The sequence below is a fragment of the Porites lutea genome, chromosome 14, assembly GCF_958299795.1.
Source record: "Porites lutea chromosome 14, jaPorLute2.1, whole genome shotgun sequence".
NCBI lineage: Eukaryota > Metazoa > Cnidaria > Anthozoa > Scleractinia > Poritidae > Porites > Porites lutea.
The window spans coordinates 8,637,612-8,663,653 of record NC_133214.1 but is presented as its reverse complement, the minus strand read 5'-3'; the positions used below and the strand labels follow the sequence as shown (position 1 = coordinate 8,663,653).

General features: G+C 38.5%; 1 protein-coding gene across 1 annotated transcript in view; it reads right to left on the bottom strand.

Annotated features, from left to right (window-relative positions):
- LOC140924116 (uncharacterized) overlaps positions 1-26,042 on the bottom strand; it is a 162,057-nt gene that overhangs the window by 7,338 nt on the left and 128,677 nt on the right. Inside the window, exons 2-3 of the mRNA XM_073374134.1 lie at positions 4,952-5,036; positions 2,925-3,009 (exon numbers count right to left, since the gene is read on the bottom strand). Coding sequence (XP_073230235.1) covers positions 2,925-3,009; positions 4,952-5,036 — 170 coding nt within the window. The remainder of the gene's footprint in view (positions 1-2,924; positions 3,010-4,951; positions 5,037-26,042) is intronic.

Sequence of the window (26,042 nt, the reverse complement as noted above, 5' to 3'; positions counted from 1 at the left end):
CAGATAAGAGATCGAGCAATAACATTTTTCTTATTCATATTAAATATTTCTAACACTTTACGTTTGAAATGACCGTCCATTACACTTCAGTTGTAAGGTTAAATATCAGGAGTGATTTTCGAGCTTGAAAAAGGGCCGATTTCAGAGGTGTATGTGGTGAAATTTTCGCTTTATTCCAAGCTTGTGTAGGTAATTTCGACACTATACGGCCGTGGGAAGTTGTTGGAACACTTTATCTTGATAGTAGTTACGTTACTTTTAAATATTTTGCTTTCTTGAGCGTTTGTGACAAGTTTGAATCGCTCGGTCATGTGTAAGCCGCCATGATGATTTGAGAGTTATTTTCGCCGTTCTCCTTCGTTCATTGCTAGTTATTGTTAGCGGTTTTATCGGATTTTTTTGGTTATCTTGTTACTTCAACCTTTCTTCTTTGTAAATTTCGGGGTCTACCCGGGTCATCCCCTGTTAGTTTTCCTGTTAAGAGGCGTTGAGAGTACTTGGAATGAAGAGATCGCCTCAGCCAAGTAGCACAACTCCCGCGAAACGGCCTGAGAAAACATGCCGAAGTGGAAGCAGACGTGAAGTGAGTAACGCCAAATCCAAGAAGAGTTGATTCCATTTTAAACCAGAAAAGCTAAATAAGTTTGAATATTGTACTAAACTTTGGAAACAAAACGTTGTTCTCAACCCAGTGCGGAAAATTAAAGCGTGTCTTTAAAATAATTTGCATGCAGTGCGTGCTACATGTATGTGTACGCAAATCTTCATGTAAACTTACGTGAAGGGAATAAATTGTTATAAACCTCTATCAAAACACAAAAACATTATCAAAGATCTATACAACATCATACAGGATTTCAAAACTGTGAGTTTAGGCTTATAACAAAACCGATACACTGCGCTCACAAGATCGCGGTTCAAGCTATCATCTGGGGCCTTAGCTTCGGTGAAATTCCCATTGTGCTGTAGCTGTTCGGGACTTTCGGTCTGTTTTTCTCTTGCCTGATAGAAGATTTATTTGCGCATAAGGATTAAAAACAGGCACTGTTTGCAAACTAATATAAACTTGTCGATGAAATTACAACTGTTATGAGAGACGATGCAAGATCTTTGTTCGCGCTCCCCCTCCTTGCCCGGTAATAAAGTCCATCAAACACTTTTAATGGAAGAATGTTTTTGTTAAGGCGAATCCAGGTATGAACTAACAGATCTCTTTCACTGAGATAAAAATATATAAATATAAACACAGCACCAAACAGTACATAAAATATTCTGAGAAGAAGGAAATTGCCGCCTAAAATCGGCTAAATTCGCACCTTCGATCGTCTCCCAAAATCGTAATAAACTTATTGGAATTGCCTTATGAAGCAAATAGCAAGCATCTATGGCCACTATGAGATCTTAAAAATTCTCCAAATCGCTCTCTTCCGTAATGTTTTTCAGAAAAGGAGGCGGTGTTTTGATCCCGGGTTTTGATTCATCTCTCTCACGAGATGCGTACGACCGTGTCACGATTGAAATGAGGCACATTTACAGTATTGTCCATGAACCTTTGTGGGTCGTGACGCACACCGCCTGGATAAACATCATTTTAAATGTCCAAACTTTATCTTGAGTTATTTCTAACTTTAATTTTAAACTTCGCGTACATTAATTCCAAAAGTAGAAAGTTAGGTATGTTTATCTTCTATCAGAAATGTCAATTTATTTATCCAAACAAAGTAAATTCGCCACCAATTCGCCGGCCAATTTCCTTTATTTTCAATTTTTGGTCACTTGACATATGACGTGACTATAATTAAACGTTCAGGCACTAGAAGACCTCAAGATTTACTTTTGGAGAAAATTTCATTTTGTTCTAGGTCTCCTGGCGAGAGATATTGCCAGTAAATCATATGGCCGTACTCACCCTTGGCCCAGGCCTTAAACCCCTCAAATACAATGTTAGTTCTGTAAGAAAATACATATCAAATGGGAGCAATTAACGACCTACCTATGATGATATATCTATCTGAAGTATTACATTAAGGGCGTGTTCGACTGACGGTACTCCGGAATAGACCTCTTTCATATTGGCGGCCGATTATTATATTCTTTTATATGTTTGATAATCTGAGCCTTTCTGACCTCGTTAGCATGTGCAAAATACATAGAGGATATTACCCGGTGGCGCGAAGATATGAATTTTATTTTCGAGTGGCAAAACAATATTTTACTCACTCGCTGCGCTCGTTCGTAAAATATTGTTTTTGCCACGAGAAAATAAAATTCATATCTTCAAGCCGCCGTGTAATGTTCTTTTTATTATATAGACAAAAAGACATCGATAAAATAATAGAGGGAAATGACCGAAATTACGTCATCGATAAACTCACGTGTGAGATTATGGAAAATAAACCACTCGGGTCCCGGATGTAGTTTTTATGAATTTTACGAGTGGCATATTTTCCAGTAAAACACTCGTGTCTATATAATAAAAGAATTCTTTCTTTCAAACGAGGTCAGAAAGGCTAATTATCATACATAAAAAGGAATATATTAATAGGGCGCCATTATGAAAGAGGTCTACAAGCCTAAATGGAATAAGCTCTTGAAATCACTCATTTTGGTGTTCATTGCTCTGCAATACCTAGAAACCTGCCTAAAATTAGATATCCCGATTATTGTAGCGTTTAAGTGGCCGAAAAAAGCACGGTGCAAGAGATTTGCAGCAAAACTTTGGTGTGTTCTTATTCCGGAATTAGATCAATCAAAAGCACCCTTGGTAGCACTGCGGACAAATGACGTCAGAGTGACTTATTCTCTTACTTATTCATCAGTGCGTATCTCCACTGATTGAAATTTATGTATTATGGAAATATATATATATATATATATATATATATATATATATATCAGCCATGTAACATGTATACTCAATATACCTATGTGGCTTGCATTTTATTGCAGATAACGAGGTATAATTGAATGCTGTTATATTCTGTAGACCAAGTTCCTGGCATGTGTTTTCTGCGAAGGAAAAAACTTCCTCTCAGTATATGAACAATTACACTTGGGATTTGAATCCTCGGCATGTTAGACAAACATACATACATTCCAGTGGCGGATTCAGACCTTGAGATAAGGGGGGGAGGGGGGAGGGGGGGGGGCTGGTCATCCAGACCCTTAGATAAGGGGTGGGGGGTCTCCAAAAAAATTCTTTTCGGCCCCTCGGGCTTCAGTTTGGTCTAAAAATAAGGTGGGGGGGGGGGGGTTAGGACCCCCCGGCCCCTCCCCTGGATCCGCCACTGCATGCTGAAAATTGAAAATTGAAAAATTAAATGTTGAACAGCAATTGTTGTACTACATTACGATATCATCGGCAGATATTACAATGTTATCCTTAGCTATTCAAAAGGTAATACCAGTTAATCCATATCCGGAGACCTAGTGGCAGCTAATTATAATGGGAAGGAAATATTTACGGGAAAAAGAAGAACAACAGGGCAAAGGGCCGGGGGAAAGTGTGAGCACTAACTCTCACCGAAGCACTTCCAAAAACTTTCGAATACGCTTAACTTTTTCTGATTGGCCAGTCGTACATACATAGGATGACGCACAAAGTCTCATGATCAAAGCAGCCGCAGGGTAGGATGTAACCTAACAACCTCCTCAGCCAATACCATCGGGTGCCGCAGTGGTGAGTACACTCGCCTCCCCCCGCCAATGTGGCCCAGGTTCAAATCCCAGCGTCGACGACTATTTCCCCTCCGCAAATGGTCGATGCTACCATTAGTAACCACGCCTTTAGTCATAGACAAATAATACATCTTCGAATGCTCTTAGAAAGAACGACGTTGAAGCCAAAGAATTTACGTGAAAAGTTATGGCCAAGGGCTAGGGTCACCTGTTAACAGGTCAAAAATTCTCCAGGTGTCTTAAAAATGGCAGTGACCGTTCACGAAAGGGACACTGCGGCGTCGACGCCATATGTGGGTTGAGTTTGGTGTTGGCTCTCTCCTTTGCTCCAAGAAGTTATCCTGACTCCGTGTTCTCGGTTTTCCCCTCTCGTCAAATCCCAACATTTAAAATTCCAATTCGACCAAGAATCAAGTAGACGAAGAACCACTAAGTGCATCTGCTACCTTTAAATCGGTATTTGTTTACTCATTCCTTTATTTACCTAAAAAGCATTCAAATTACCAATTTTGAACAGGAGCAAATAACCCGAAGAGAGCAACTTCTATTTTCTCGTGACAAGGCGTTTCGAGCTATTTCAGCGCAAAGTCCCACAAACCAGCCACTAAAACCTATGTACATTCCTCAAAATGACATTTTGATTTATTGTTTGTGACCTAAAAGGTATTAAAATACCAGGAGCCGATTACTTCGGCTCCTGAAAATACTGTTTTTTTCGGCTGCTATTCTGATACCTTCGTCAGAGTAGAATGAATTTGTCAGAGTTGACTTGTCTTTTAGAGTTTTTACCGATACTCAAAACACATCAGTTTGGATGGATGTATTTCCTCCATAAACTAGCATGTGAAAAGGCTATCCGAAGAGAAGAAGAGAAGAAATAGCCGGAAAAGGGGAAGTGCGGGGCCCCTCCCCTGCTTCCTCCCCCCCCCCCCCCCAGACGATTGTTTTCCCTTTTCCCCACCAAGAAGCCTGTTCCCTGGCTACCACAAACGTACATTAACGCTTCCTTGAATCACGTAAGCGGTTTTCTGACGGCCTCACAACTGAAGTCTCCTTAAAGATCTCTTCCTTTACCCCGCACAATAAACTTATTTAAACTTATCTTACTGAATCTGGCTTCATGGCTTTTTTAACTTATTGGTTATTTCAGGAAGTCAGTACCCCTTTAAGTTAATTGATTAATTTAACAACTTGTAAAATAACTATAATATTCTGCTTTGGGTACAATAAATAATTTGTTGTTGTTGTAGTTAAAAGCAAGTAACACTCTTACCTAAATAATCTCGATCGAAAGCCACGAGCCTCATTTGCACAAGTACCACGGTAAACGTCACGAGACAAAGAAGAGTAAAAAGCCTCTGTGTAAATAATAAAGAGTAAAAGCGTAAAATCCCATTTAATACATGTACTAAAATTAAGCACAATGTCATAATATAAAGTTTACCAATACCTTCAGGAGTACAAGTGTTTCACGTGCAGGTGATGTAGTACGTTCCGGTTAAACTGAAGATACCTAAAATCGAGGGTCCCCGATAGACTTTTCGGGAAACAGGATTTGCGTCATTTGTAAGGCGGAATTCATTCGGGATTTTGAAGCAGAATGGGAGTAAGATTCGGGGTTGAAAGTATGTATGGGATGCGGAATATCGAGTGAAAATTTGGGTCGCGATAACGGAACTATAGAATCCTACTGGGGACCCTCAAAACCTATATCAAATGAAAGCTTATTGAACTGCAAATATTGAAGAGAAAAAAACTTGCACTGTAATAATAATAATTAACAACAACTTACATTTATATAGCGCAAACCTCTATATGAATATATTCGGTTGCGCTTTACAATATTATTGTTATATTAAATTTATGTTAAAGGTGGCTAAAGCGTGAGAAACTATTAAAAACTACAATAAAAAGTATTAAAAACTATGAAAAAAACCTACAATAAAAGCCAACAATTAAATCTGTTCAAAAGCTAAATTAAAAAAATGAGTTTTAACAGCAGTCTTTAAAGTGTCCAATGTCTTCATGTTGCGAATTGCCGAAGGTAATGCATTCCAGAGATAAGGTGCAGCTGGCTGGAATGATCGATAGCCAAGAGTTGGATGGGTCTTAATGCCTGGTAACTCGAGGAATATAGACTCATTTGACCTTAGAGAGTACCTGGATTGCTTTTTGATAGTAATTAAATCAATTAAATAATTAGGAGCTTGACCATATAAGCACTTAAATGTCAAAAGTAGAATCTTAAACTTTATACGGTAACTTATCGCAAGCCAATGAAGGTGGAAAAGCAATGGTGTATCATGGCAGAATCTTGGTGTTCCGGTGACCAACCGAGCTGCGGCATTCTGTATCCGTTGGAGTTTCATGATATGTGAATTCGGGAGGCCATATAGTAGACTGTTACAATAAGCAAAAAGATCATGCTCACTTAAGTAGGACTGAATCTGATCAGCTGCCACTCTTTCAGCCAATTTTGAAACAAAGGAAAGATTGCTGATTGGTCGAATGTTTTTAAAAACCAAGTCAAGACCTTGTTTTTTTTAACAGTGGCGTAACAACCGACTCTTTCCAAATGTCAGGGAAAAATCCTGATTCAAGCTACAAGTTTATCGTAGTTGATAATATCGGAAGTAGCTCATCAAGGCAATCTTTCAAGATATTAGTGAGAACAGGATCAAGTAAACAAGATTTTGTCGGCGCTCTGAGCACAAGTTCTCTTAAAGAGTCCATATCTACACCGCGAAAAGCAGTAACCGACGAAGAACAATGAGAAGAATGGCGGTTAACAGTGCTGCACAATTTCCCAGTTGCATCAAGGCTAACACTCACGATTTTCTATATATATTTTTTTCATACGAGTCCCCGAATCAGCTTTTTAAAACAAAAGGCATTTTGATCAATTCATCTAGAATTTAAGAAGATTTTGTTTTAATGTGTAAACAAAAAAGTCAAAACTAAAACTTGTCGGGGATTTTTTTATCATTATTCTTAAAACGTTTTTATTGAGAGGCGCAGGGTTTTCTTGATGATCTAACCTTTTCAAGCCCTTTTTGCAAATATATGTTCTGTCACTTTTTATCGCAATCGAAAACAATAAGACTCCGACACGTTTTTATGGCGCTTTGACTTCTGTAAGACTAGAACGTCAAATCAAATCTTTAAAAAAACAAATAAAACCACTTTATAAAGTTTTAGCTTTCGAATGTCTATTTCGACACTCGCATTAAAAAGAGGGTCTCAATGAGGTTAACCGTCACCGTCAAGATCGAAAATGGTTATTGGTTACCGTCAACCGACAGTTCCGTCCAACGTCAAAAATGCAAAAATTATCAGTAATTGTTTGGCTAGATTGCGGGCTCAAGTCTCGAGTTCGGGTAGCCCGCGTATTTTTGGCGGGAAAATGCATTGACGATTGAAAAAGAAATTTTCAGTTCATTGTCATTTTGCGACACAGTTACTCTACACTGCTTAAGTTTTACTAGGGGATAAACGAAACTGATTTTCTAACAATAGCAGAGAAAATATACTCTGCAGAACACAGGGTTCAGGTGAACAGCAACGGGAAAGAGAGCGACAGAGAGCAAGAATAACTGGGGAAGAATGAGCGAAGAAGATCGCCAAAGAAGGCGGGCTCGGCAAAGAGAGAGGAGACAAAATTGTAGCGAAGAACGCCGAGAAACGGAAAGAGCGAGAAATACGCTTTCTAGGCAACAACTAAATGAATGAGCAACGCGAAAGAGATGTACAAAGGCGAAGACAACGGCAATAAGACGACCGGACTGTGTTGGCAGAAGGTGAGTATAAAGATGTTGTTATTGTTCGTATAAGCTTAATTTATAATTCATTCAAAATATTTCTCCAATTCTGATTGGCTAAAAGCACTCGCATAATTCACCATAACCAGTTACTGATGACCAAATTTGGAAGAATTTTGTGTTTAACGAGGTTAATGCACCGTTAACCTTGTTTTAGCTATGTTTTTAAACTAGGAATTATTTTGAATGAATAATAAAACAGTTATTGAATTCGGCTTTCGTATCATATGAAGAATTATGGAAATCCCGGAGGGTGTTATCAGTAATTGTTTGGCTAGATTGCGGGCTCAAGTCTCGAGTTCGGGTAGCCCGCGTATTTTTGGCGGGAAAATGCATTGACGATTGAAAAAGAAATTTTCAGTTCATTGTCATTTTGCGACACAGTTACTCTACACTGCTTAAGTTTTACTAGGGGATAAACGAAACTGATTTTCTAACAATAGCAGAGAAAATATACTCTGCAGAACACAGGGTTCAGGTGAACAGCAACGGGAAAGAGAGCGACAGAGAGCAAGAATAACTGGGGAAGAATGAGCGAAGAAGATCGCCAAAGAAGGCGGGCTCGGCAAAGAGAGAGGAGACAAAATTGTAGCGAAGAACGCCGAGAAACGGAAAGAGCGAGAAATACGCTTTCTAGGCAACAACTAAATGAATGAGCAACGCGAAAGAGATGTACAAAGGCGAAGACAACGGCAATAAGACGACCGGACTGTGTTGGCAGAAGGTGAGTATAAAGATGTTGTTATTGTTCGTATAAGCTTAATTTATAATTCATTCAAAATATTTCTCCAATTCTGATTGGCTAAAAGCACTCGCATAATTCACCATAACCAGTTACTGATGACCAAATTTGGAAGAATTTTGTGTTTAACGAGGTTAATGCACCGTTAACCTTGTTTTAGCTATGTTTTTAAACTAGGAATTATTTTGAATGAATAATAAAACAGTTATTGAATTCGGCTTTCGTATCATATGAAGAATTATGGAAATCCCGGAGGGTGTTATCCGCCTCGGCCCACGGCCTCGACGGATAACACCCTCCTCGATCTCCATAATTCTTCATTGACTATTTTCGAATTCCCCATAATACACTCTGTCTGCCCCCCAAATTTTGCATAACTTATTGTCTTAAAATGTTCTTGGGAAAATGCAATACTCCCAGGAGCATTTAAAAACAATGGTTTATGCAAAATTTGGGAGGCAAACAGAGTGTATTATGGGGAATTCGAAAATAGTCAATAAGATACTCAGCTTCATCAGGAGCCGAGTAATCGGCTCCTGGCTTCATTCATTAATTGTTAATTAAAGTGCTACTGAAACGAAAAATCAAATTGGCTATTTTTCACTGAAAACGTTTTATCAATCTTAGATTAACTCTAATTGTCAATAAAAATGCTTATTTTCCATCAAAAGTTTTTGTTATCGGGGCGAAAGGTTAGGTAGGTAAGTGCGTCAGAAAAAGAAATATTGAGCCTGCGAAATTTTCAGCGGAGGACCAGGCGAGTGACGTCACATGGTTGACATCAAAGTAGCAAAGGTCTCTACAGTAAACATCAATTGCAATTGTTTATATCATTCTTCACGGAAAAATGTCTAGTTCAGACGATCCAGATACTAACACAAGCGATAAGTGTGTTTCCGGAGAAAGGAACAGAGAACGCGAGAGACATTCTGGCGTAGTTTGTGTCCTTGTCATGTGGAGCCGTATCGGTCCGAGCCCGTTGCGAGGAAGGCCTTTATTTTGACTGAACCAGACGAACAAGACAGGCTACTATACAAGCTCTTGTCGTTTTAAAGGCAAGATCTGACAATCAGATAACTCTTGATATAAGGTAAGTAAGATTTTTAACGGCATATCTTCAGGTCCCGCTTGTTTACAGTCCGCCTTCCACTAGTATAAAGCTTAACTTTATTAACTTACACCTTTCTTCTCAATTTATTCATGTAAATAAAGGTGTTAATGAAGAAACTGTTAGACGGAGCTTAGCTGCCTTCCAATGCCCTGGAGTTGCATTGTCGTTGCTGTAAGGAAGTCACGGCGGCCATGTGTAAAATTCATGCCACTCGATGGAATCGAAGTGAATTGTATTCTGCTCATGTGTTTTAAAACAATAGCGACTGTGCTGGAACAATTTCGCCTTCTTAAAGGGCGAAAAGCTATGAACTCGAAATCTTCTTTATTTGAGGGCTGTTTACTTGGAGGGAGGAAATAAAAAATATCATAGCACTAAGAAAGTCCTAGTTTACGTGCATAAATTTCGGTCTCTGTGGTTAATAGTACAGAGGGAATTAAAAATTAAAGCTTGCTGCATTATTATTCTGTTCGTCCCTGGTTCTAGGAAATTCCTAGCAAAGGCGGTTTACATGGTGCTGGGATCTGCCTAGTTCTAGGATCTTCCTGCCACTAAGCTCAGAAGATGCTAGTACTAGGGACAAGTATACATGTACAACTTTTTGCTTGTTAATAGAATACAGAAAACATATGGTGCAAGGACCATCCGCCTTCTAGGATCTTCCTCCCTCCATGTAAACAGCCCCTTGGCCTGACTGATTGATCGAAAGTCTGGATCAACTCAATATAAGTATCACTATTAAAATCCTTTATAGGAAATGCAACGAGTTTTTATTCCTTTTGAACAGTATTTAATAATAAATAACAATTTTGTCGTCAATAAAATTTGAACACCTGAACTTTTTTCATAGGAATTTTGCCAAATACACCTGACATGTCAGTGTACTATGTATTTATTATAATTCAGTATCATATGATATTGTTTTTTCCTGGACCCCAAAATTTGTTTTATCCTTTATGGATAAACCACCACTGCCTGTTTTAATGAGGTGGATATTTGGACCGCTGGGACGGGGTAACAGTAGACCACTTTCAAGCTTTGTGTACCACAAATTCGGGCAAAATTTCTGACTGGGACCACCAGAGGTTGCAATTCAGCAGAGTAAAGAAAGGGCAAAGCCGACACAAGATAGGTCTATGAGCAAACAAACAACCAAACCGCGCTTTTTGGAGCCAACAGCTATATGAAAACTATGACCTCAATGAGTAACACTTCCTTTCCACAATTGTAATATTTAGTAATATGTTTTTATTATCTCTGTGCTATTATTTTGAACACAGACCTTGGATTGTTTGGCCATTTTTTACTAATCTATAAGAACTGTACTTTTCTCTTATTATACTGTGTCAAGTGAACAAATTCAGGAAAAGTACTATGGCAATGGCTTGGGTAAAAAAGACAAGACTTCATTGGGTGTCCAATAAGGAGCTTTAATGTAGTCATTGGAACATTAAGCCCTAACAACAGTTTCTGCATTTTAAAGAAAAGACTGTTACTTTGTTTGGCTATAGTTCCACATTACATCACCCTGTAACTACTATCATTAAATGTCAATTTCTGAGGGGCCAATTGCTTATAATTTCCTGCATTTTAAGAGTGCAATATCTTTGTCTTAGATTCATGCATTTATATTTTACACCATGACCAAAAAAAGAAGTAAAACCATTAAGCTCTACTGGTGGAGATCTATTTCTGAAATGCATGTGATAATTTTCTGAGATTTATTGTCAAAAGTTTGAATCCTTTTGAAATGCGATTTTTTGTACACCTAAGCTGCATTTGGGTGTTACTGCAATCAGCACATCTGTCTCTGCTGTGGTTTTCCTGCTTGCTGGCATTGCTGGATGATACAACTTGAACATCAACTGCAACCAAAACATTCATTACACTAATAAACTAAGCTACTTGCATTTCTTGGGGAGTTGTGTGGGCGGAGGGGGTATATTTTTTACCTAGTTACCTAGTTTTACAAACCTTATTTTAAAAAAAAACCTGAGTCAATGACCATAGTTTAAGGGGGTGACTGCCGACATGTCTATGTTATCATTACTTGCTAGGCTGGCCTTTCTTGTCACCTCACCTGAAGGGTATACCGTTGTTTCTTATGTCAGTTTTTCTTTTTTTTTTACCAGAGGAAATGGTTGCTATGTTTTTCAGGAATAATTCATACTCCCTTTATATGAAATTGTCTAGAGTTAGACTCGGATCCTTTGAGGGGTAGGGCAAGGGAGTATCTTCAAACCATTTTTTAGCTGGGGATGTATAGATATTACCTGCAAAAATACATTCTAGATCATGTCATCCAGATTTTTAGGATTTTTAAGTTAGAGGGATTTAATATTTTAAAAAAACCTCTACAGGGTTGTGCAATGAGAATTTCCGAAAATTAAAGCGAATTGCTGAAATCTGGATATTAATACGCTTCAAAATGTCCAATCATGTCCAATAATTTCGATGATTTTCTCTTATAATAACGATGAAGAAGTATTAAACGACAAGAGCATGCAGTGAAGACAACATAACAAGACGTGATTTGACACTCACCACTTGGATCTGTGTCCTTTGATCTCGATCATTTGGGTCCATTTGCAAAGTGAACAGTCGGAACTGATCCTCATACTAAAACTCGCTCCTTTAACTCCCTGCTGCTTGATTCCTTGGAGTTAAAGCCACTTTCTTCCCTTTTATCGACAGGCATTTAGTGTCCTTAACTTCAGTCGATCTGAAGCAAGCTTCGGAGCACAGATAGCTGTACTCGGTGAGCTGAAAATCCAGTCTCTGAGTCCTCACAAATTTCACTCATTGAGTTTTTTTGGTTTATATACATGCATAGAAATCTTAGGTGAATATAAGTGTTGTTGGTACAACGTATTTTTCCCGGCTACCGTCCGCATATGTCTTTCCTCCGTGCTTCGCCATTGCAGTCGTTTGTGTGAAGATAAATTTCCCCGCGAACGATGTGTCAACCATGTGACGTCATACGCATATTTAATTAAGGAGACGTTGGACGCAATTTCTTCGGCAATTTGGCCATGTTCGCGTTGAAAAAAAAATACCGATAAGATCATTTTTATGCCGTCAAAACCATTTTTCCCGGTTAATTAGACATCAAACTAATAATTATTGCTATTTTTTGCTAGACTGATTTTTCGTTTCAGTAGCACTTTAAGCTTTTAACAGTTGAAAAGGGCGATTACCAAACATGTTATCTCAAGTACCTATTGATGAAAAAAACATAAGCTCAAGCTTGAGGTTTTTTCGTGTGCATGTCTCAAAATGCCAGCCAGGCTTCCTCTCGAGGTTCGAGGGGACGAGGCGGAGAGAGAAAATACAAAATCGCGCACTTGTACTTATTATCCAAAACCAACACTGCTTTTACCGATTATACATGTAATAGCTGAGTTAATTTCTGCAATATAGCTGTGAAATCGCAGGTGAGTAAGCCGATAAACTTGTATAAATTGTTGGTGTATTGACCTTGTCACGGTTTTCGACGCCATCTTGACGAGTAGGCAAACGTGTGAGAAATTACAGTGTTTGTATGAGAATCTAATGTTGAATAATTTCCGTAAAAAGGCTGTTCTGAAAAAAATATAACTTGTAAACTAAAACTACAAAACAAAGGATTGTACTAAAAAAATTTTACTAACAGATTTTCAATATATTTGTTTAATATATAGATTTAGCCAGGGCTAAAAGCGAGGCTCCCATTAATAAATTTATAATTTAAATCAAACAATAAACTTGTATTCCACAATCCAGTTAACTTTAGAGCACATTCGTGTGACTTTTCAGGGAAAGGCTAAGTGATTTTACAAAAAATAATTTGCAAACAGCCCAAGAGTGAACCAAATCTCACATCAAGTTGATAGCCTCATAAGTATATCCAAAAACTGGCAATCATCTTCGACCATATTTATTAACAGCCATAATGGCTCTTGATCACCGTAGATTAATTAGGCCTGGAAAAAAAATTCCGGCCGAATTTTTTTTCGTTCGACAAGTTTATTTTACAAAATCTTGCCAACAAATCTGGGTGCGTGTAAACCAACCTTTTATAACATTTATACGTCACATCTGAGGTGAAACAGTACTATGAGGCACTGTCTTTATCATACAGACCTCGGACAACAGAATGCAGTATTTCACAATATTGCGATACAAATTGCTATTCAGGACGATCGAAGCACGCGTGGGCTTTAGCCGTAAACCGTTGAAAAAATTTTCAAAATCATCTATACGGCCAGCCGGTTCTGACTTTTACAGTGTTAGCAGTGGCGAGTGTTTGAATGAACATTAACAGAGTTACGCTCCAACATAATAAAGAATTTATTATGTTTATTTTTTATTTTAAAACGGTTTAACGCGCGGCATTTTGAGTACTCCGGGAAGCATTGTTTACTGAACGACTGAAAACAATCGGCACAACGATTAAAATTACAAGAGAGAGTACTAACAATCAATAAAAGAAATATAATTCGGTGAAACATATACAGAGACAACATTTTTCATTTAGGAAGACAAGTATTAAAGTGTCTCTAAAAATCCTGAGTCTTCGAGCTTAAAGCTGAAGTTTATGTTTTAAGCCGGCTTCCCGGTGTTTGCTTTTTTCAAAGACGAACTCGAGGCAAGAAAATCGCTCAAGCCTTTCTTTTACAGCCAGAATTATAACTAAATATTCTTTGAACCGTTTTCTTTCTATTTGCGGTGAGAAAATGTCTAAAGGCTTTTTAAAGATCTGTAAGCTTATAACAAACCTGATACTCGGTCAGATCATTGTCTCAAATCTTACAAACGTGCGTAAACAAAATAGCCGCATAAACAACGCTCGACTTCATTAAATTAGGAATAAAAAACAAACATCAAATACAATAATTACTTAGGCTTACCACTCGAGATGCAGCTCCTGAAAGGTATCAAGTAAGGCCAGTATCGCTTCAGACTTTGCAACCCTCTTACGCATTAAGCAAGATGAAAACGAAAACGATGCCATCCGAAATCGGATTTCCGACTTTGACTCAACCAAAAACCCAATAAACAAACTAGCCATGAATAACAGAAGACTCCTGATAGCAGCTGAATTTCATTTTGTACATCCAGTGGAAAAAGAAAGTTAAAAACATCACAAGTCAGCTTCAGCTGTCAAAGTAAACAAGATTCAAGATGCTGCATAAATTTTCCGCATGAACTCACCTGTCAAATTTTGACCAATCAGAGCATAAAAATTGGACGTAGAGCGTGACCAACGCGTGAACATGGCGAGAAAAGTCAAAAGCAACTGTCTTCCCTGCCTGTAGCAGCTGGCTGAATTTTCGCGTCCGAGGTCAGTTTGAAATCAGAATTTTAATTGTGCGACACATAAACACAACATATTTCATATGAATTTTAAAAAAAATTAACATTGAGCCTGCGATCATTTGAAAACCAGTACCTTGTCAGCGGATAACTTCAAAAAAACACTTGACCTCGATGGGTCGACACCTGAACCCGCGATACAGTCAAGTGAAACTGGTCAGCGGATACCTTGTTTTGACAGCTGTCAATGGATCACAGCATTGACGTGTATCAGTTTTCCTGTGCTCCGATCCCAAACTAGCTAGAAAGTATGAGACTGAACATTGATCGCGATCTAGTAAAATAATTAACTGGTTAGCGGACAGCTTCCAAATAAATCACGTCACCTCAATGAGTTGACACATGAGCCCGCGATATGTTCATGGGATACTGGTCAGTGGCTATCCTGTTTTGACAGCTGTCAATTGACCATATTGTGAATGTCCAATGTAAAAGATGTGGACTTGGCAAGACACGCTTGAGACACCCCTCCCTTCCTTTTGATAGTCTCCCCTACCCCACCCGTACAATCCGTAGACGCGTACGCTCGGTCAATCACGTGACAACCAAAGGAAAAGAGGTTGACCATAATCTATGGGTATGGGGCTAGAGCCCCGCTATAATTTTTCCCGAGACTTTCTTAGAGACAGATGTATAGACAATTTAAAAATTGGTTCTAGGTCTTTTAGCGCATGTAACGCCCTCGATTTTTTTTCAGTAGAATGCTTAGGAGTGAAGCTTAAGTTTACAATCCATATTTTTTTCAGAATAGCCGTTCTACGGAAAGTATGCGACATTAGATTCTCATACTAACACTGTATTCTTAAATTTTTCACGCGTTTGCCTACTCGTCAAGATGGTGCCGAAAACCATGGCAAGGTCTATTTTATACATCAAAGTCTTTCGAGTGGATTTGCATCCCTGTTGTCTTTCCCGGCAGGCTGGCCATTTGGACTCTAGTTTGTTATATTTCAGTTTTATGAGGGCGTCTGGAAAAGCAAGAAACCGGAATCCGGAATAGGAACAGGAATGGGAACAGGAACCGGAAACGGAAAAGGAACAGTAATGTAAAGTGGAACCGATACCAGAACAGGGACATCATTTACCTTAATTTATTTTAATTCTAATTCAATTTATATGAAAAATAAGAGAACTAGCCTGGTATCATGCTCCCCTGAATTTCTATATATTACGGCAACCAGAAGGAAAAGCAGCAACTTTAATAAGTAAAGCAACAGCTTTGCAAGTGCATCGCGCTTTCTGTCTATATGCTCAACGTTTATGCATAAATACAACGTGAAATGACCAAATCATATAAAGTTCTCTTGAGAACGTGAACGGCAAGGCGATAAATTTTATTGTGTCTATCTGAGCTCGGACGCGGTCTACAGCTTCATTTCCCAACCTTTAAAAGACTGAAAAATTTGGATGAGCAATAGTTTGAATTAGGACCCGAATTCAATTTCTCAGTGGCGTTTTTGCTGGTGTTGCTGTTGTCAGATCTTAAGGTTCCTTTAGTCTCGCGCAGGAAGGAGGTTATTACATATTAATATTATTAATTTGTCAGACCATGTGTAAACGAGACACCCATCAGAGACGTTTATTGGGCTGCCATACACTTCAGGTTTGTCACATAGATATATTGTACTACCTCCGGGCTTTATTCAACCGATTGCAATAGGGACCTTAAGACACGAGTACGTTGACGTCCAGGCCACGGTTGTTCAAACGTTGGATAGCGCTATCCACCGGATAAATCACTATCCAGCGGATAAGTATTTGGGAAACCAACGTTAAAAATGGAAACCGGAAGTGGACATTTTCTGTCTTTCAGTGCTCTGACTCATCAAATTCTACAGTGGAAGGTAAAAGGATTCGTTGTGTGAGACAGAAGCATTCCATCAAGAGAAACATTGAACTTCCGGTTGCTATTCATGAAGTCCGCGACGGTCAGCATTCTGGTTGCTTAAGTTCGCTATTATGTTTGACACAAAAACGCATTGTGTCACAGGGTAAAGATAAAGAAAGGTTATATTGTCTTGATTAGATTCGCATTTCAAGAGTGTTTTCTTATTTCTTTTTTCTCTGGCTTTTTAATGATTATATCTTTTTCATCTCATATTTCTATACACTGTTTCAATTCCCTTTTCTCCCTTACTTTTCGTATATATCTGAATGAGAATTAAATCCAAATTAACTTAAATTAAGATAAATGTTCACTTGCCCCTGTTTTTATATAGGTTCCTCTTTCCATTACGGTTCCTATTCCGGTTCCGCTTCCTGTTCCTGTTCCTATTCCCGTTCCTTTTCCGGATTCCGGTTTCCGGCTTTTCCAGACGCCCGTTTTATGAAAACAATTTTTAGGGAACTAAGTTGTCAGTTAAAACTGTACGCTTTCTTTCCTTGCAATGTGACTGATCGTAAATGTTTTTGCAGTATGTCCAAGGATCGCCTGTTGAGGCTCAGCGCAGTTTGGATTTGATGATGCAGGTAAGCTTAAGTTTAACTAAAAATTGTTTGTTCATTCTGAAAAGTAGAGAGAGTGTAGTATTAGCTTACTCAGTTCCCGATCTTGCAAGTGAATTTTAAATTTGCTCTTTACCTGGAGTAGACGTATCTAAGATCTTTATACGTTTCGTGGATACCTTTTTTGAGTGTGGATGATATATGATGTTGTACCAGTACAGTACATTGCTTCTTACATACCCTTTCCTTGTGAAGCTCGATATAGTGTGAGAAAAATTTCTTACACTCGGATTAAGGAGTTTCGAGGTAGAATTATACAACAAGCAAAGCATATCATAGACAGTCAGTAATCGGGACATCAACTGTTATTTTTCCTTATTGTGAAAATGTGGATGTTGGCAATGTCATTTTCATTCTGTAAAATACCGGTAAAGTAGTAAACATGCGTCCTATAGAGGAGTTCATGCTCATAGTTGCATCATGGGTTATCAGGGCAAGATGGTGGGAAATTAGAAGATTTGTATTAGAATTCAAAGCCCGCTATTTCTTTCCTGAATTCATATATTTGATGCTTTCTCTTTGAAAAGAGTAACTGATGAGTTCAAAGAAACAATACACTAAGTCTCTAGTACAAAGAATTCCGTGATAAGTTTTTAGAAAACCTCACTTTTTCAATGCATTTTCTGTAATCTTGATACTGTCAAATTATAGAAAATGAATGGGAAAACCAAGGTTTTCTAAAAACTGATCACGGACTTCTTTGTACTCCAGATTTAGTGTATTGTTTCTTTGAACTCGTAAGGTACTGTTTTCAAAGAGAGAGCATCAAATATATGAATTCAGGAAGAAATAGCGGGCTTTGAATTCTAATAATAATAAATAATAAATAATAATAAAATATTTATATAGCGCTTATACTTTCCAGTGCTAATAAAAATCTTCTAATTTCCCGCCATCTTGCCCTGATTACCCTTGATGCAACTATGAGCGTGAACTCTTCTATTATGCAAAGTTAATTGTGGTTGCCAGTTGGATAGTTGGGATGTGGTGTTTTTATGCCATAGTGACATAAGGATTTATTTCGGTATAGGCTAAGCACCAGTAAATAAACCTCCCGCGTGCAACTATAACTCATTATACAATGATGTGAATGCTACGCGCGCTGTGATTGGTCGTTGCCCATGATCTATTAGAGTACAGATACATGGATGACGTCACGGGAAACTTGTTTTCTTTGTTTTGTTCAACATGGCACGCGGTTTTGAAAATGTTTGTGAGATTATTTCGGATTGAGGCAAGTGAAAGCTTCGGAAAAATTTTAGCAGGAGCTATTTACAAAGAAGAAAAATGGAGGAACGGAGACCAAAAAAGCTATTGACTACTTGACAATGCCTAAACTACAAGAAATCTTCACAACAGTTTCCATCGTGTGTCTTCGCTACGAGAGACTCGCTGTTTTGCAAAATGTTTTCGCTATTATTCTTCTTTGAGCAAGAAAAGACGGTTAAAAACTTTTCGAAGAAACTGTACACAAGTAAGATAAAGAAGAAGCTAAGATGAAAAGTTGGGTTTGGGACTTAAAAAATGCCTAAACTAGCACAAATCCTCAAAAGGTCAAGCGGTTCGAGGCAGGTATGTGTATCGGTCTTTTTCTTTTCTGATCATTGTATAAAACAAATAGATTCCATGTTACCGTGGGTCTGTTCAGTAATAGATCATAGACGACTTCAAAATGTGGTAAAAACAACAGTGACACACTCGCCTGCGGCTCGTGTGCCACTTCTTTGTTTTTACGATATTTTGACGTCATCTGTGATCTATTACTGAACAGACGCACGGCAACATGGAATCTATTTGTTAAATAGTACACGCTGAGCCGTTTACCATTTGTTAAAAATACCAGGTGAACTTTTGCACGAAAACATGATATCTTGATATCTTCACATGTGAAAATATCATGATTGCTATGGCCACATAATAGATCTTGCCTTTTGCAGCCAGAAACTGTTAAAGTGAGGTGGTTTGGCATTTCACTGGTGTTTATAATTATTTAATAAATAGAACATTACATGACCGCTTGGAGATACGAAATTTCTCTTTTCACGTTGAAAAACACGTTCACACTACCTACAGTTAGCAAAAGCTATTCGAGGCACACAGAACATTGATGTGTATTCCCATTATTCATGCATTAGATTTTAGAAGTACTGTTATTAGGTGTAAGTTGTAAATTATAATGTTAGATCTTTTTTGTAAAGTCAGAGTTAGGTGTACACTGTAATGTACATCATTATTATTATTAATAATAAGAAGAATGCACAGCTCTCTGGAAGTGCAGTGCTGTTTTCAATGAGAAGCTGTGGATAAGTAAAGGCAATTGAATAATTATAATAAACACCTTAGTTAGGCCTTGTTTTTTTCAGTTGTTTTTTATTCACCCAATTCTGTTTGTGGCTTGGCTGAGTAAAAACTTAATTAAGGCAGGTATTAACTGTCAGGGACCGCGGAGCAAGGTGAAAAGTGGGAGGGCTGACAATGGAAATATTTTTTTCATATTGAAAATCGAAAAAAGGAATAAAAGGAATAAAATCATAGTATTTGTATGTTAGATGGTCAAATTCAAACTCATCATTTTCACTGCAAATAGTTGTCGTCTTTTCTGCAGAGCTTACAGACTTTGACGAAGTCCCAGATAACTCTAATAAACGACCAACATACACGGTCAGTTCAGATTCAATGTAAGAAAAGACGGGATTACAATTTTAGTATAGAAAATACTACACTGACGTGATCTGAAAAATTTCTAACTATGACCGTTCACTGTTCAAGTAATGTAATTCTTCTTGCCATCGAATATTTCATTGATTCGAAAGGAGAAAGAAAAAATATAAAACTTTTATCAACTCAAAACAACTACTCACCTTCATTTGGCTTGAAAAAGCTAGTAATTTTCTTCATTTCGTCTGATAAAACTGATAAAAAAACTCGACCGGAGCTGGAAGTACAAAACACGCTGCCGAACGAAGCGAAGGGGTGGCCAAGGCATGGCGTTTAATCAAGGGGCAAGTCGGCCCAAGGGCACAATTACTGCGAAAAGCACAGGAGCCCCACAAAATGCCTGGCGTTTGAAATTAAAGAAAATACAGAGAATATAGCGGAATATAGACGGAAAAAAACTTGTTTCAAGTCTTTTTTTTAAAATTTAATTATTTTTCCTTTAGCGCAAAAAGTGGGGGCGGGGGCGCAAAAAAGTGGTGGGGCCGCGGCCCCACCAGCCCCTCCCCCTCCGCGGTCCCTGACTGTTCTTTTCTTTCTTTGCAGAATGTCATTCCCAAGTCGAAAGTCAATATGTACATGATGCTGCTGGATTAATGTTGTTGAAAATGTGAACCCTGTAGCTGCTATTCCAACAGTGGAAAATACAGGTACATGTAAAAGGTGGCATTGATAAACATTTAAACATTTTTGTGTTTGTGAATTCCTTTGCAATATTTTAGTATGCTTTTACTGTTTAAAGTAAAATGAAAGTACTAAACGGGAGCCCCGCTTTTAGGCTTGGCTAAATCTAAATATTACTGATTCAGTATTGAATTTATCTTTGAACCTCTCATATAAAATTACTGTTGAAAGCTGTCTGTCAGGTACTTGATTTAACAAATAGATTCCATGTTGCCGTGCGTCTGTTCAGTAATAGATCACAGATGACGTCAAAATATCGTAAAAACAAAGAAGTGGCACACGAGCCGCAGGCGAGGGTGTCACTGTTGTTTTTACCACATTTTGACGTCCTCTGTGATCTATTACTGAACAGACCCACGGCAACATGGAATCTATTTGTTTTATACAATGATCAGAAAAGAAAAAGACCGATACACATACCTGCCTCGAACCGCTTGACCTTTTGAGGATTTGTGCTAGTTTAGGCATTTTTTAAGTCCCAAACCCAACTTTTCATCTTAGCTTCTTCTTTATCTTACTTGTGTACAGTTTCTTCGAAAAGTTTTTCACCGTCTTTTCTTGCTCAAAGAAGAATAATAGCGAAAACATTTTGCAAAACAGCGAGTCTCTCGTAGCGAAGACACACGATGGAAACTGTTGTGAAGATTTCTTGTAGTTTAGGCATTGTCAAGTAGTCAATAGCTTTTTTGGTCTCCGTTTCTCCATTTTTCTTCTTTGTAAATAGCTCCTGCTAAACTTTTTCCGAAGCTTTCACTTGCCTCAATCCGAAATAATCTCACAAACATTTTCAAAACCGTGTGCCATGTTGAACAAAACAAAGAGAACAAGTTTCCCTTGACGTCATTCATGTATCTGTACTCTAATAGATCATGGGCAACGACCAATCACAGCGCGCGTAGCATTCACGTCATTGTATAATATAAGAATAGAACACTACACTGAATATTGAGCCTATCTATACTACTACTACTACACTACCACTACCACTACCACTGCCACTGCCACTGCCACTACTGCTGCTGCTGAAAATTTCTGCTGGAAAAGGCTTATCTAAAAGTGAACCTACTTGTGAAAACGCCGTTTCAAAGGCGCAGCATGGACGTTAAACGCTCCGGATGATGGGCTCCTGCCATGAATAACGGAAGAATCTTGATAGCAGCTGTATTCCATTTTGTACATCCAGTGAAAAAAGACAGTTAAAAACATTAAAAGATGACACAAAACTCTGTCAGCTTCAGCTATCAGTAAACAAGTTTCCAGATGCTGCATAGATTTTCCGCATGAACTCACCTGTCAAATTTTGACCAATCAGAGCATCAAAATTGGACGTAGAACGTGACCAACGCGTGACCATGGCGAGAAAAGTCAAAAGCAACTGCCTTCCCTGCTTGTAATAGCTGGCTAAATTTTCGCGTCCGAGGTCAGTGTAGCGACGAAATTCACTCTTGTTTACGGACCTTTATTTCCAATACTGCAAGGACGGCTACAATCTTGAATCGTGACAATACACGAAGACAATGTTGCAAACAATACAGTCGTCAATGCGTTGAAACCGATCAATTTTGGTCGTTACTTCGAGTGAATGCCCAAGCTGCAAACACTCGCTGAAACGTATCAAAAAGCAAGCTAAAAAACAAAGTCACATGACCTCTAAAGGCGGGAAAACAAACGAAACAGGGAACCCAGCCGCTACAGTCAGTTTGAAATCAAAATTTTAATAGTGTGGCTCATAGAAAAAGCAATTTATTTCCTATGCATTTAAAAAAATTAAACTTGAGCCTGCGATCATTTGAAAACTAGTAACTTGTCAGCGGATAACTACCTCGATGGGTCGATACCTAAGCCCGCGATACGGTCAGGTGATGCTGGTCAGCGGATACCCTGTTTTGACAGCTCTCAATTGATCACAAGAAGGATGTGCAATATTAGGTTGCACCTGGGTTCCCAAACTAGCTGGAAAGTGTGAGATTAAACATTGGTTTTCCTGTGGTGCGGACCGACGGTCGGTCGCTGTACGGTCACGTGATTACCAAATTTTCTCGGATTGGTAGATTTTCTTAGCTATGGGGCTCCGCTATAAGTATGGTTTTGAAAATTGTAACGGTACCTTTAAAAATGTATGTAGAGTAGCATACGAAATGTCAAGTTTATAAAAATGAGTGCGTTGAATATGTTTATCACCGACTGTTTGTGTTCTATTTCTTATCTAGTTACTTATTCTACGTTTAAATTTCTGTTGTTATTCAACGTTTTGTTACTTCTGATGATGTATGTTGGAACATAAGAAACGTCAAGTTAAAGTCTTTTTCTTTTCTTTCCAAAAATGCGTTTATATTTCCTTATGTTTATCACCGCAGTTTGCTCTTTGTTTCTTCTTAGGCTACAGTAAGCTTGATATAGGGTCTCACGTATCTGCAGTTTAACCGGAACGCACTACATCAATCTATGTGAGACCTACCCCCGAAGCCCTCGGATTTCGGATATCGTGTACTGCCAGCCCAAGAGTACACGATTTTGGGATTGTTATGTAATTGTTTCTTTCATTTTGTGGCGTTGTAAGAATTTGCGGTGTGATCAGAGGTTCCCATTCACCCTTCCTTGATTGTAGTGTGCGTTGCAGCCGGACTTGTCACTCGAGACACACCGTTGTTAGGGAACTCGATACATTTTTGACAGGAAAGGTTGTCCTTTCGCAAACAAGACCAATTTAAGCACTGAAGCACACGTACCAACTCCGCGGTATGACCAGTACCTTACGCATACGCACAACCGTATCACCCCGGTAGAGGCGGCCATGGACAGCTGTTTCGTCCTCATTAGGACTCATCAGCATGGCATAGCCCCAGGCGAGAGGTCTCATACCGTGGAGATGGTACGTGTGCTTCAGTGCTTAAATTGGTATTGTTCGCCCCTTCTATTGAGAAATGGTACCCCTTTCACACTGGCTAGTTTAGAACTTTGCATCCCTTTTAACTGCTGTAAATACACTGTCTTTAAAATATGATTAAGTCACAACACCAGAAGGGTTTCTCGACTCTTTCACAGCGGCCAAAAAATTTATCTTTTAGTCCTATTGGGCCTTATTACCGACCGAAATGACAGATTTCCCTACCCTTTGATACACTTCACAATTTTGACCAACAATTATGACATCGTTCAATGAATGTGTTATGGGCTAAACTAAACAAACTGAGAAAAAAGGGGGTTAAGCATTTTCTTACGCTTCTGTCTTAGTTTTCTAAATTTCAGTGACCGTATAATTTTTTTAATGGTACTCTGGACGGCTCTCAATTTCTTAACATAATTGAGAATGCCTATGATTTTTCACACATTGAGGTATTTTAGGCTCATAAGCGTCTACTCGATTTAAGCATTTTTACAATCATTATAAATGATATCGTTGCATTCAGAACCACACAAAGCTATCTCAAATGCATTTTCGCATTTTTGCCAAGCTTTTGTCTCCCTAAGACAGTTGATTTTTGACCCATTGTTGGGTTTAAACGCCTCCCAGAGGAGTTTACTATTCGGTCCTCGAAGGGAATTTTGGTTGTCTCGAAAGAAATTATATGCTCCCCAAAAGGAATTTTACTCCCCGAAGGCCATCTTGGCTTCCTTGAAAGAGATTATTCGCTGCCCGAAGGAGGAATGACTCTTGATAAGGTTTTGAAATCGCCGCACGGTAAAGATGTCCAGCTGCACTAAACACTCGATCGCGCTTCGACGGAGTCATACATTTTCTGGAAAATTGGAAACTGAATTCTTTGCTAACAAGTTCTCCACAATGATTCCTACACCTAAATGGTTTAAACTCATTATGAAAAAAGAATTCACTTTCCAGTCGACGGCGTCAAACGACTTAGGAGCTTTGAGAGCACATGGCAAATCGAAGATTTCTCCTGTGATCACGTGCTAATTCCGAGTAACATTTGAGGCCATTCGAAGCTATCCTCAACAAACGTCGAACAACCGAAGCTAACCGACGACGTTCCGAAACAAAAAAAGGACTAAGATGGGGGAATATCGGATCGAAATCGGCAGAGTTCGTTCTGGGCTCGGTTTCTATTGTTACACTCACTCACTCACTCACACACTCAACAAGATAGCACGCCTCTTCGGCATTAAGCCACAAAAACTAAATGCCCGGCAGTCAGAATTTTTTTTTTTTAGAATTTCTGCAAAATCCCTTTTTCTGGTCGTTTCAAAGTATTCTATCCTCATTTAGAATTACCAAGTTATCAGGAAAACAAGAATGGCTTTGCAGCTCAGCGGTTGTGGTTTCTTGGGCATAGAGTACAGTCGACGCCGTTTCGACACTTACAAAAATTTCGTGAAAAGCAGTGCGTGACTTACGGGCACGTTTTCATCTAAGCTAAATACCCGGCAGTCTGTTTTATTATGTTTTTAAATGTTTATTGAACCCTTTGTAGCCGCTTGGCTACTCTGAAGGTCAATGAAATACTTTCAGTGGGGGCTAAAGAGACACTTTATGTTGAAATTCCCTAGACAAATGGGACGGCCAGACGAATAGACTGAGGAGAAACCGTGCTCGTGAATAAACCACAACATGGGCTATGAACTCAAAACCGGGTGATACCTAACCTCTGGTTAAGAAGCTCTGTTGTTTCTCGTCACCCACCAATTCTAAACCGTGATAGAATATTTTGAGGATAATTCGCATAAATTTTGCAAAATTAGAGCGACGCTTTCCCAGGATTCAGCAGCACCACCAGCATCTCAACAACAACAATTTATTAAGGTATTGTCATTTACATACATGGCATCACCCACCGGCACTCTACACTGTAAAAACTGACCAGTTATAGTGACCCAAAAAAAATGGTTATGATTTGAATCCCAGGTAACTGTATTTTTATAGGTTACACTAACCCAAAAATTAAGGTTATGTTAACCGTTTTTATTTCCGTTGAAACAACTTTTATTTATGGGTTACATTAACCCTAAAAAATGGTTGTTTCTACCACAGCTAACACCGCTGCTCATAACATTTGATAATTGTTTGTTATAACCTCCACTTTTTGGTTTTGAAATTACATGATTGTGTCCTTTATTCATTATCTCAAAAACAAAAGCAGCAACTGATTTATAAACAAATGGATCAATATTGTTAGGTAGGAACAAAATTTTTGATCTTTCATCCAAGCCTTTTAAAAAAGTTATATTTTTCAGTGATTTCATTAAGAAATTTGTTGCGAAGCTTATCATTTTATATAGAGTGCGAGAAAACATAACATCACATTCATTTTCAACTATACATTAGCTTGACATAGGGAACAAATTCTTAAATGTTCGGGAGTCTTAGGTACAGTGTAACTCCCTGTTTCAATACGAAGATGATGATTATACCTAGACGGAATTCATTAATGGCAGATCTGTGGAGAGGATTTTTTTATTGCTGGATCTAGAAATTCAG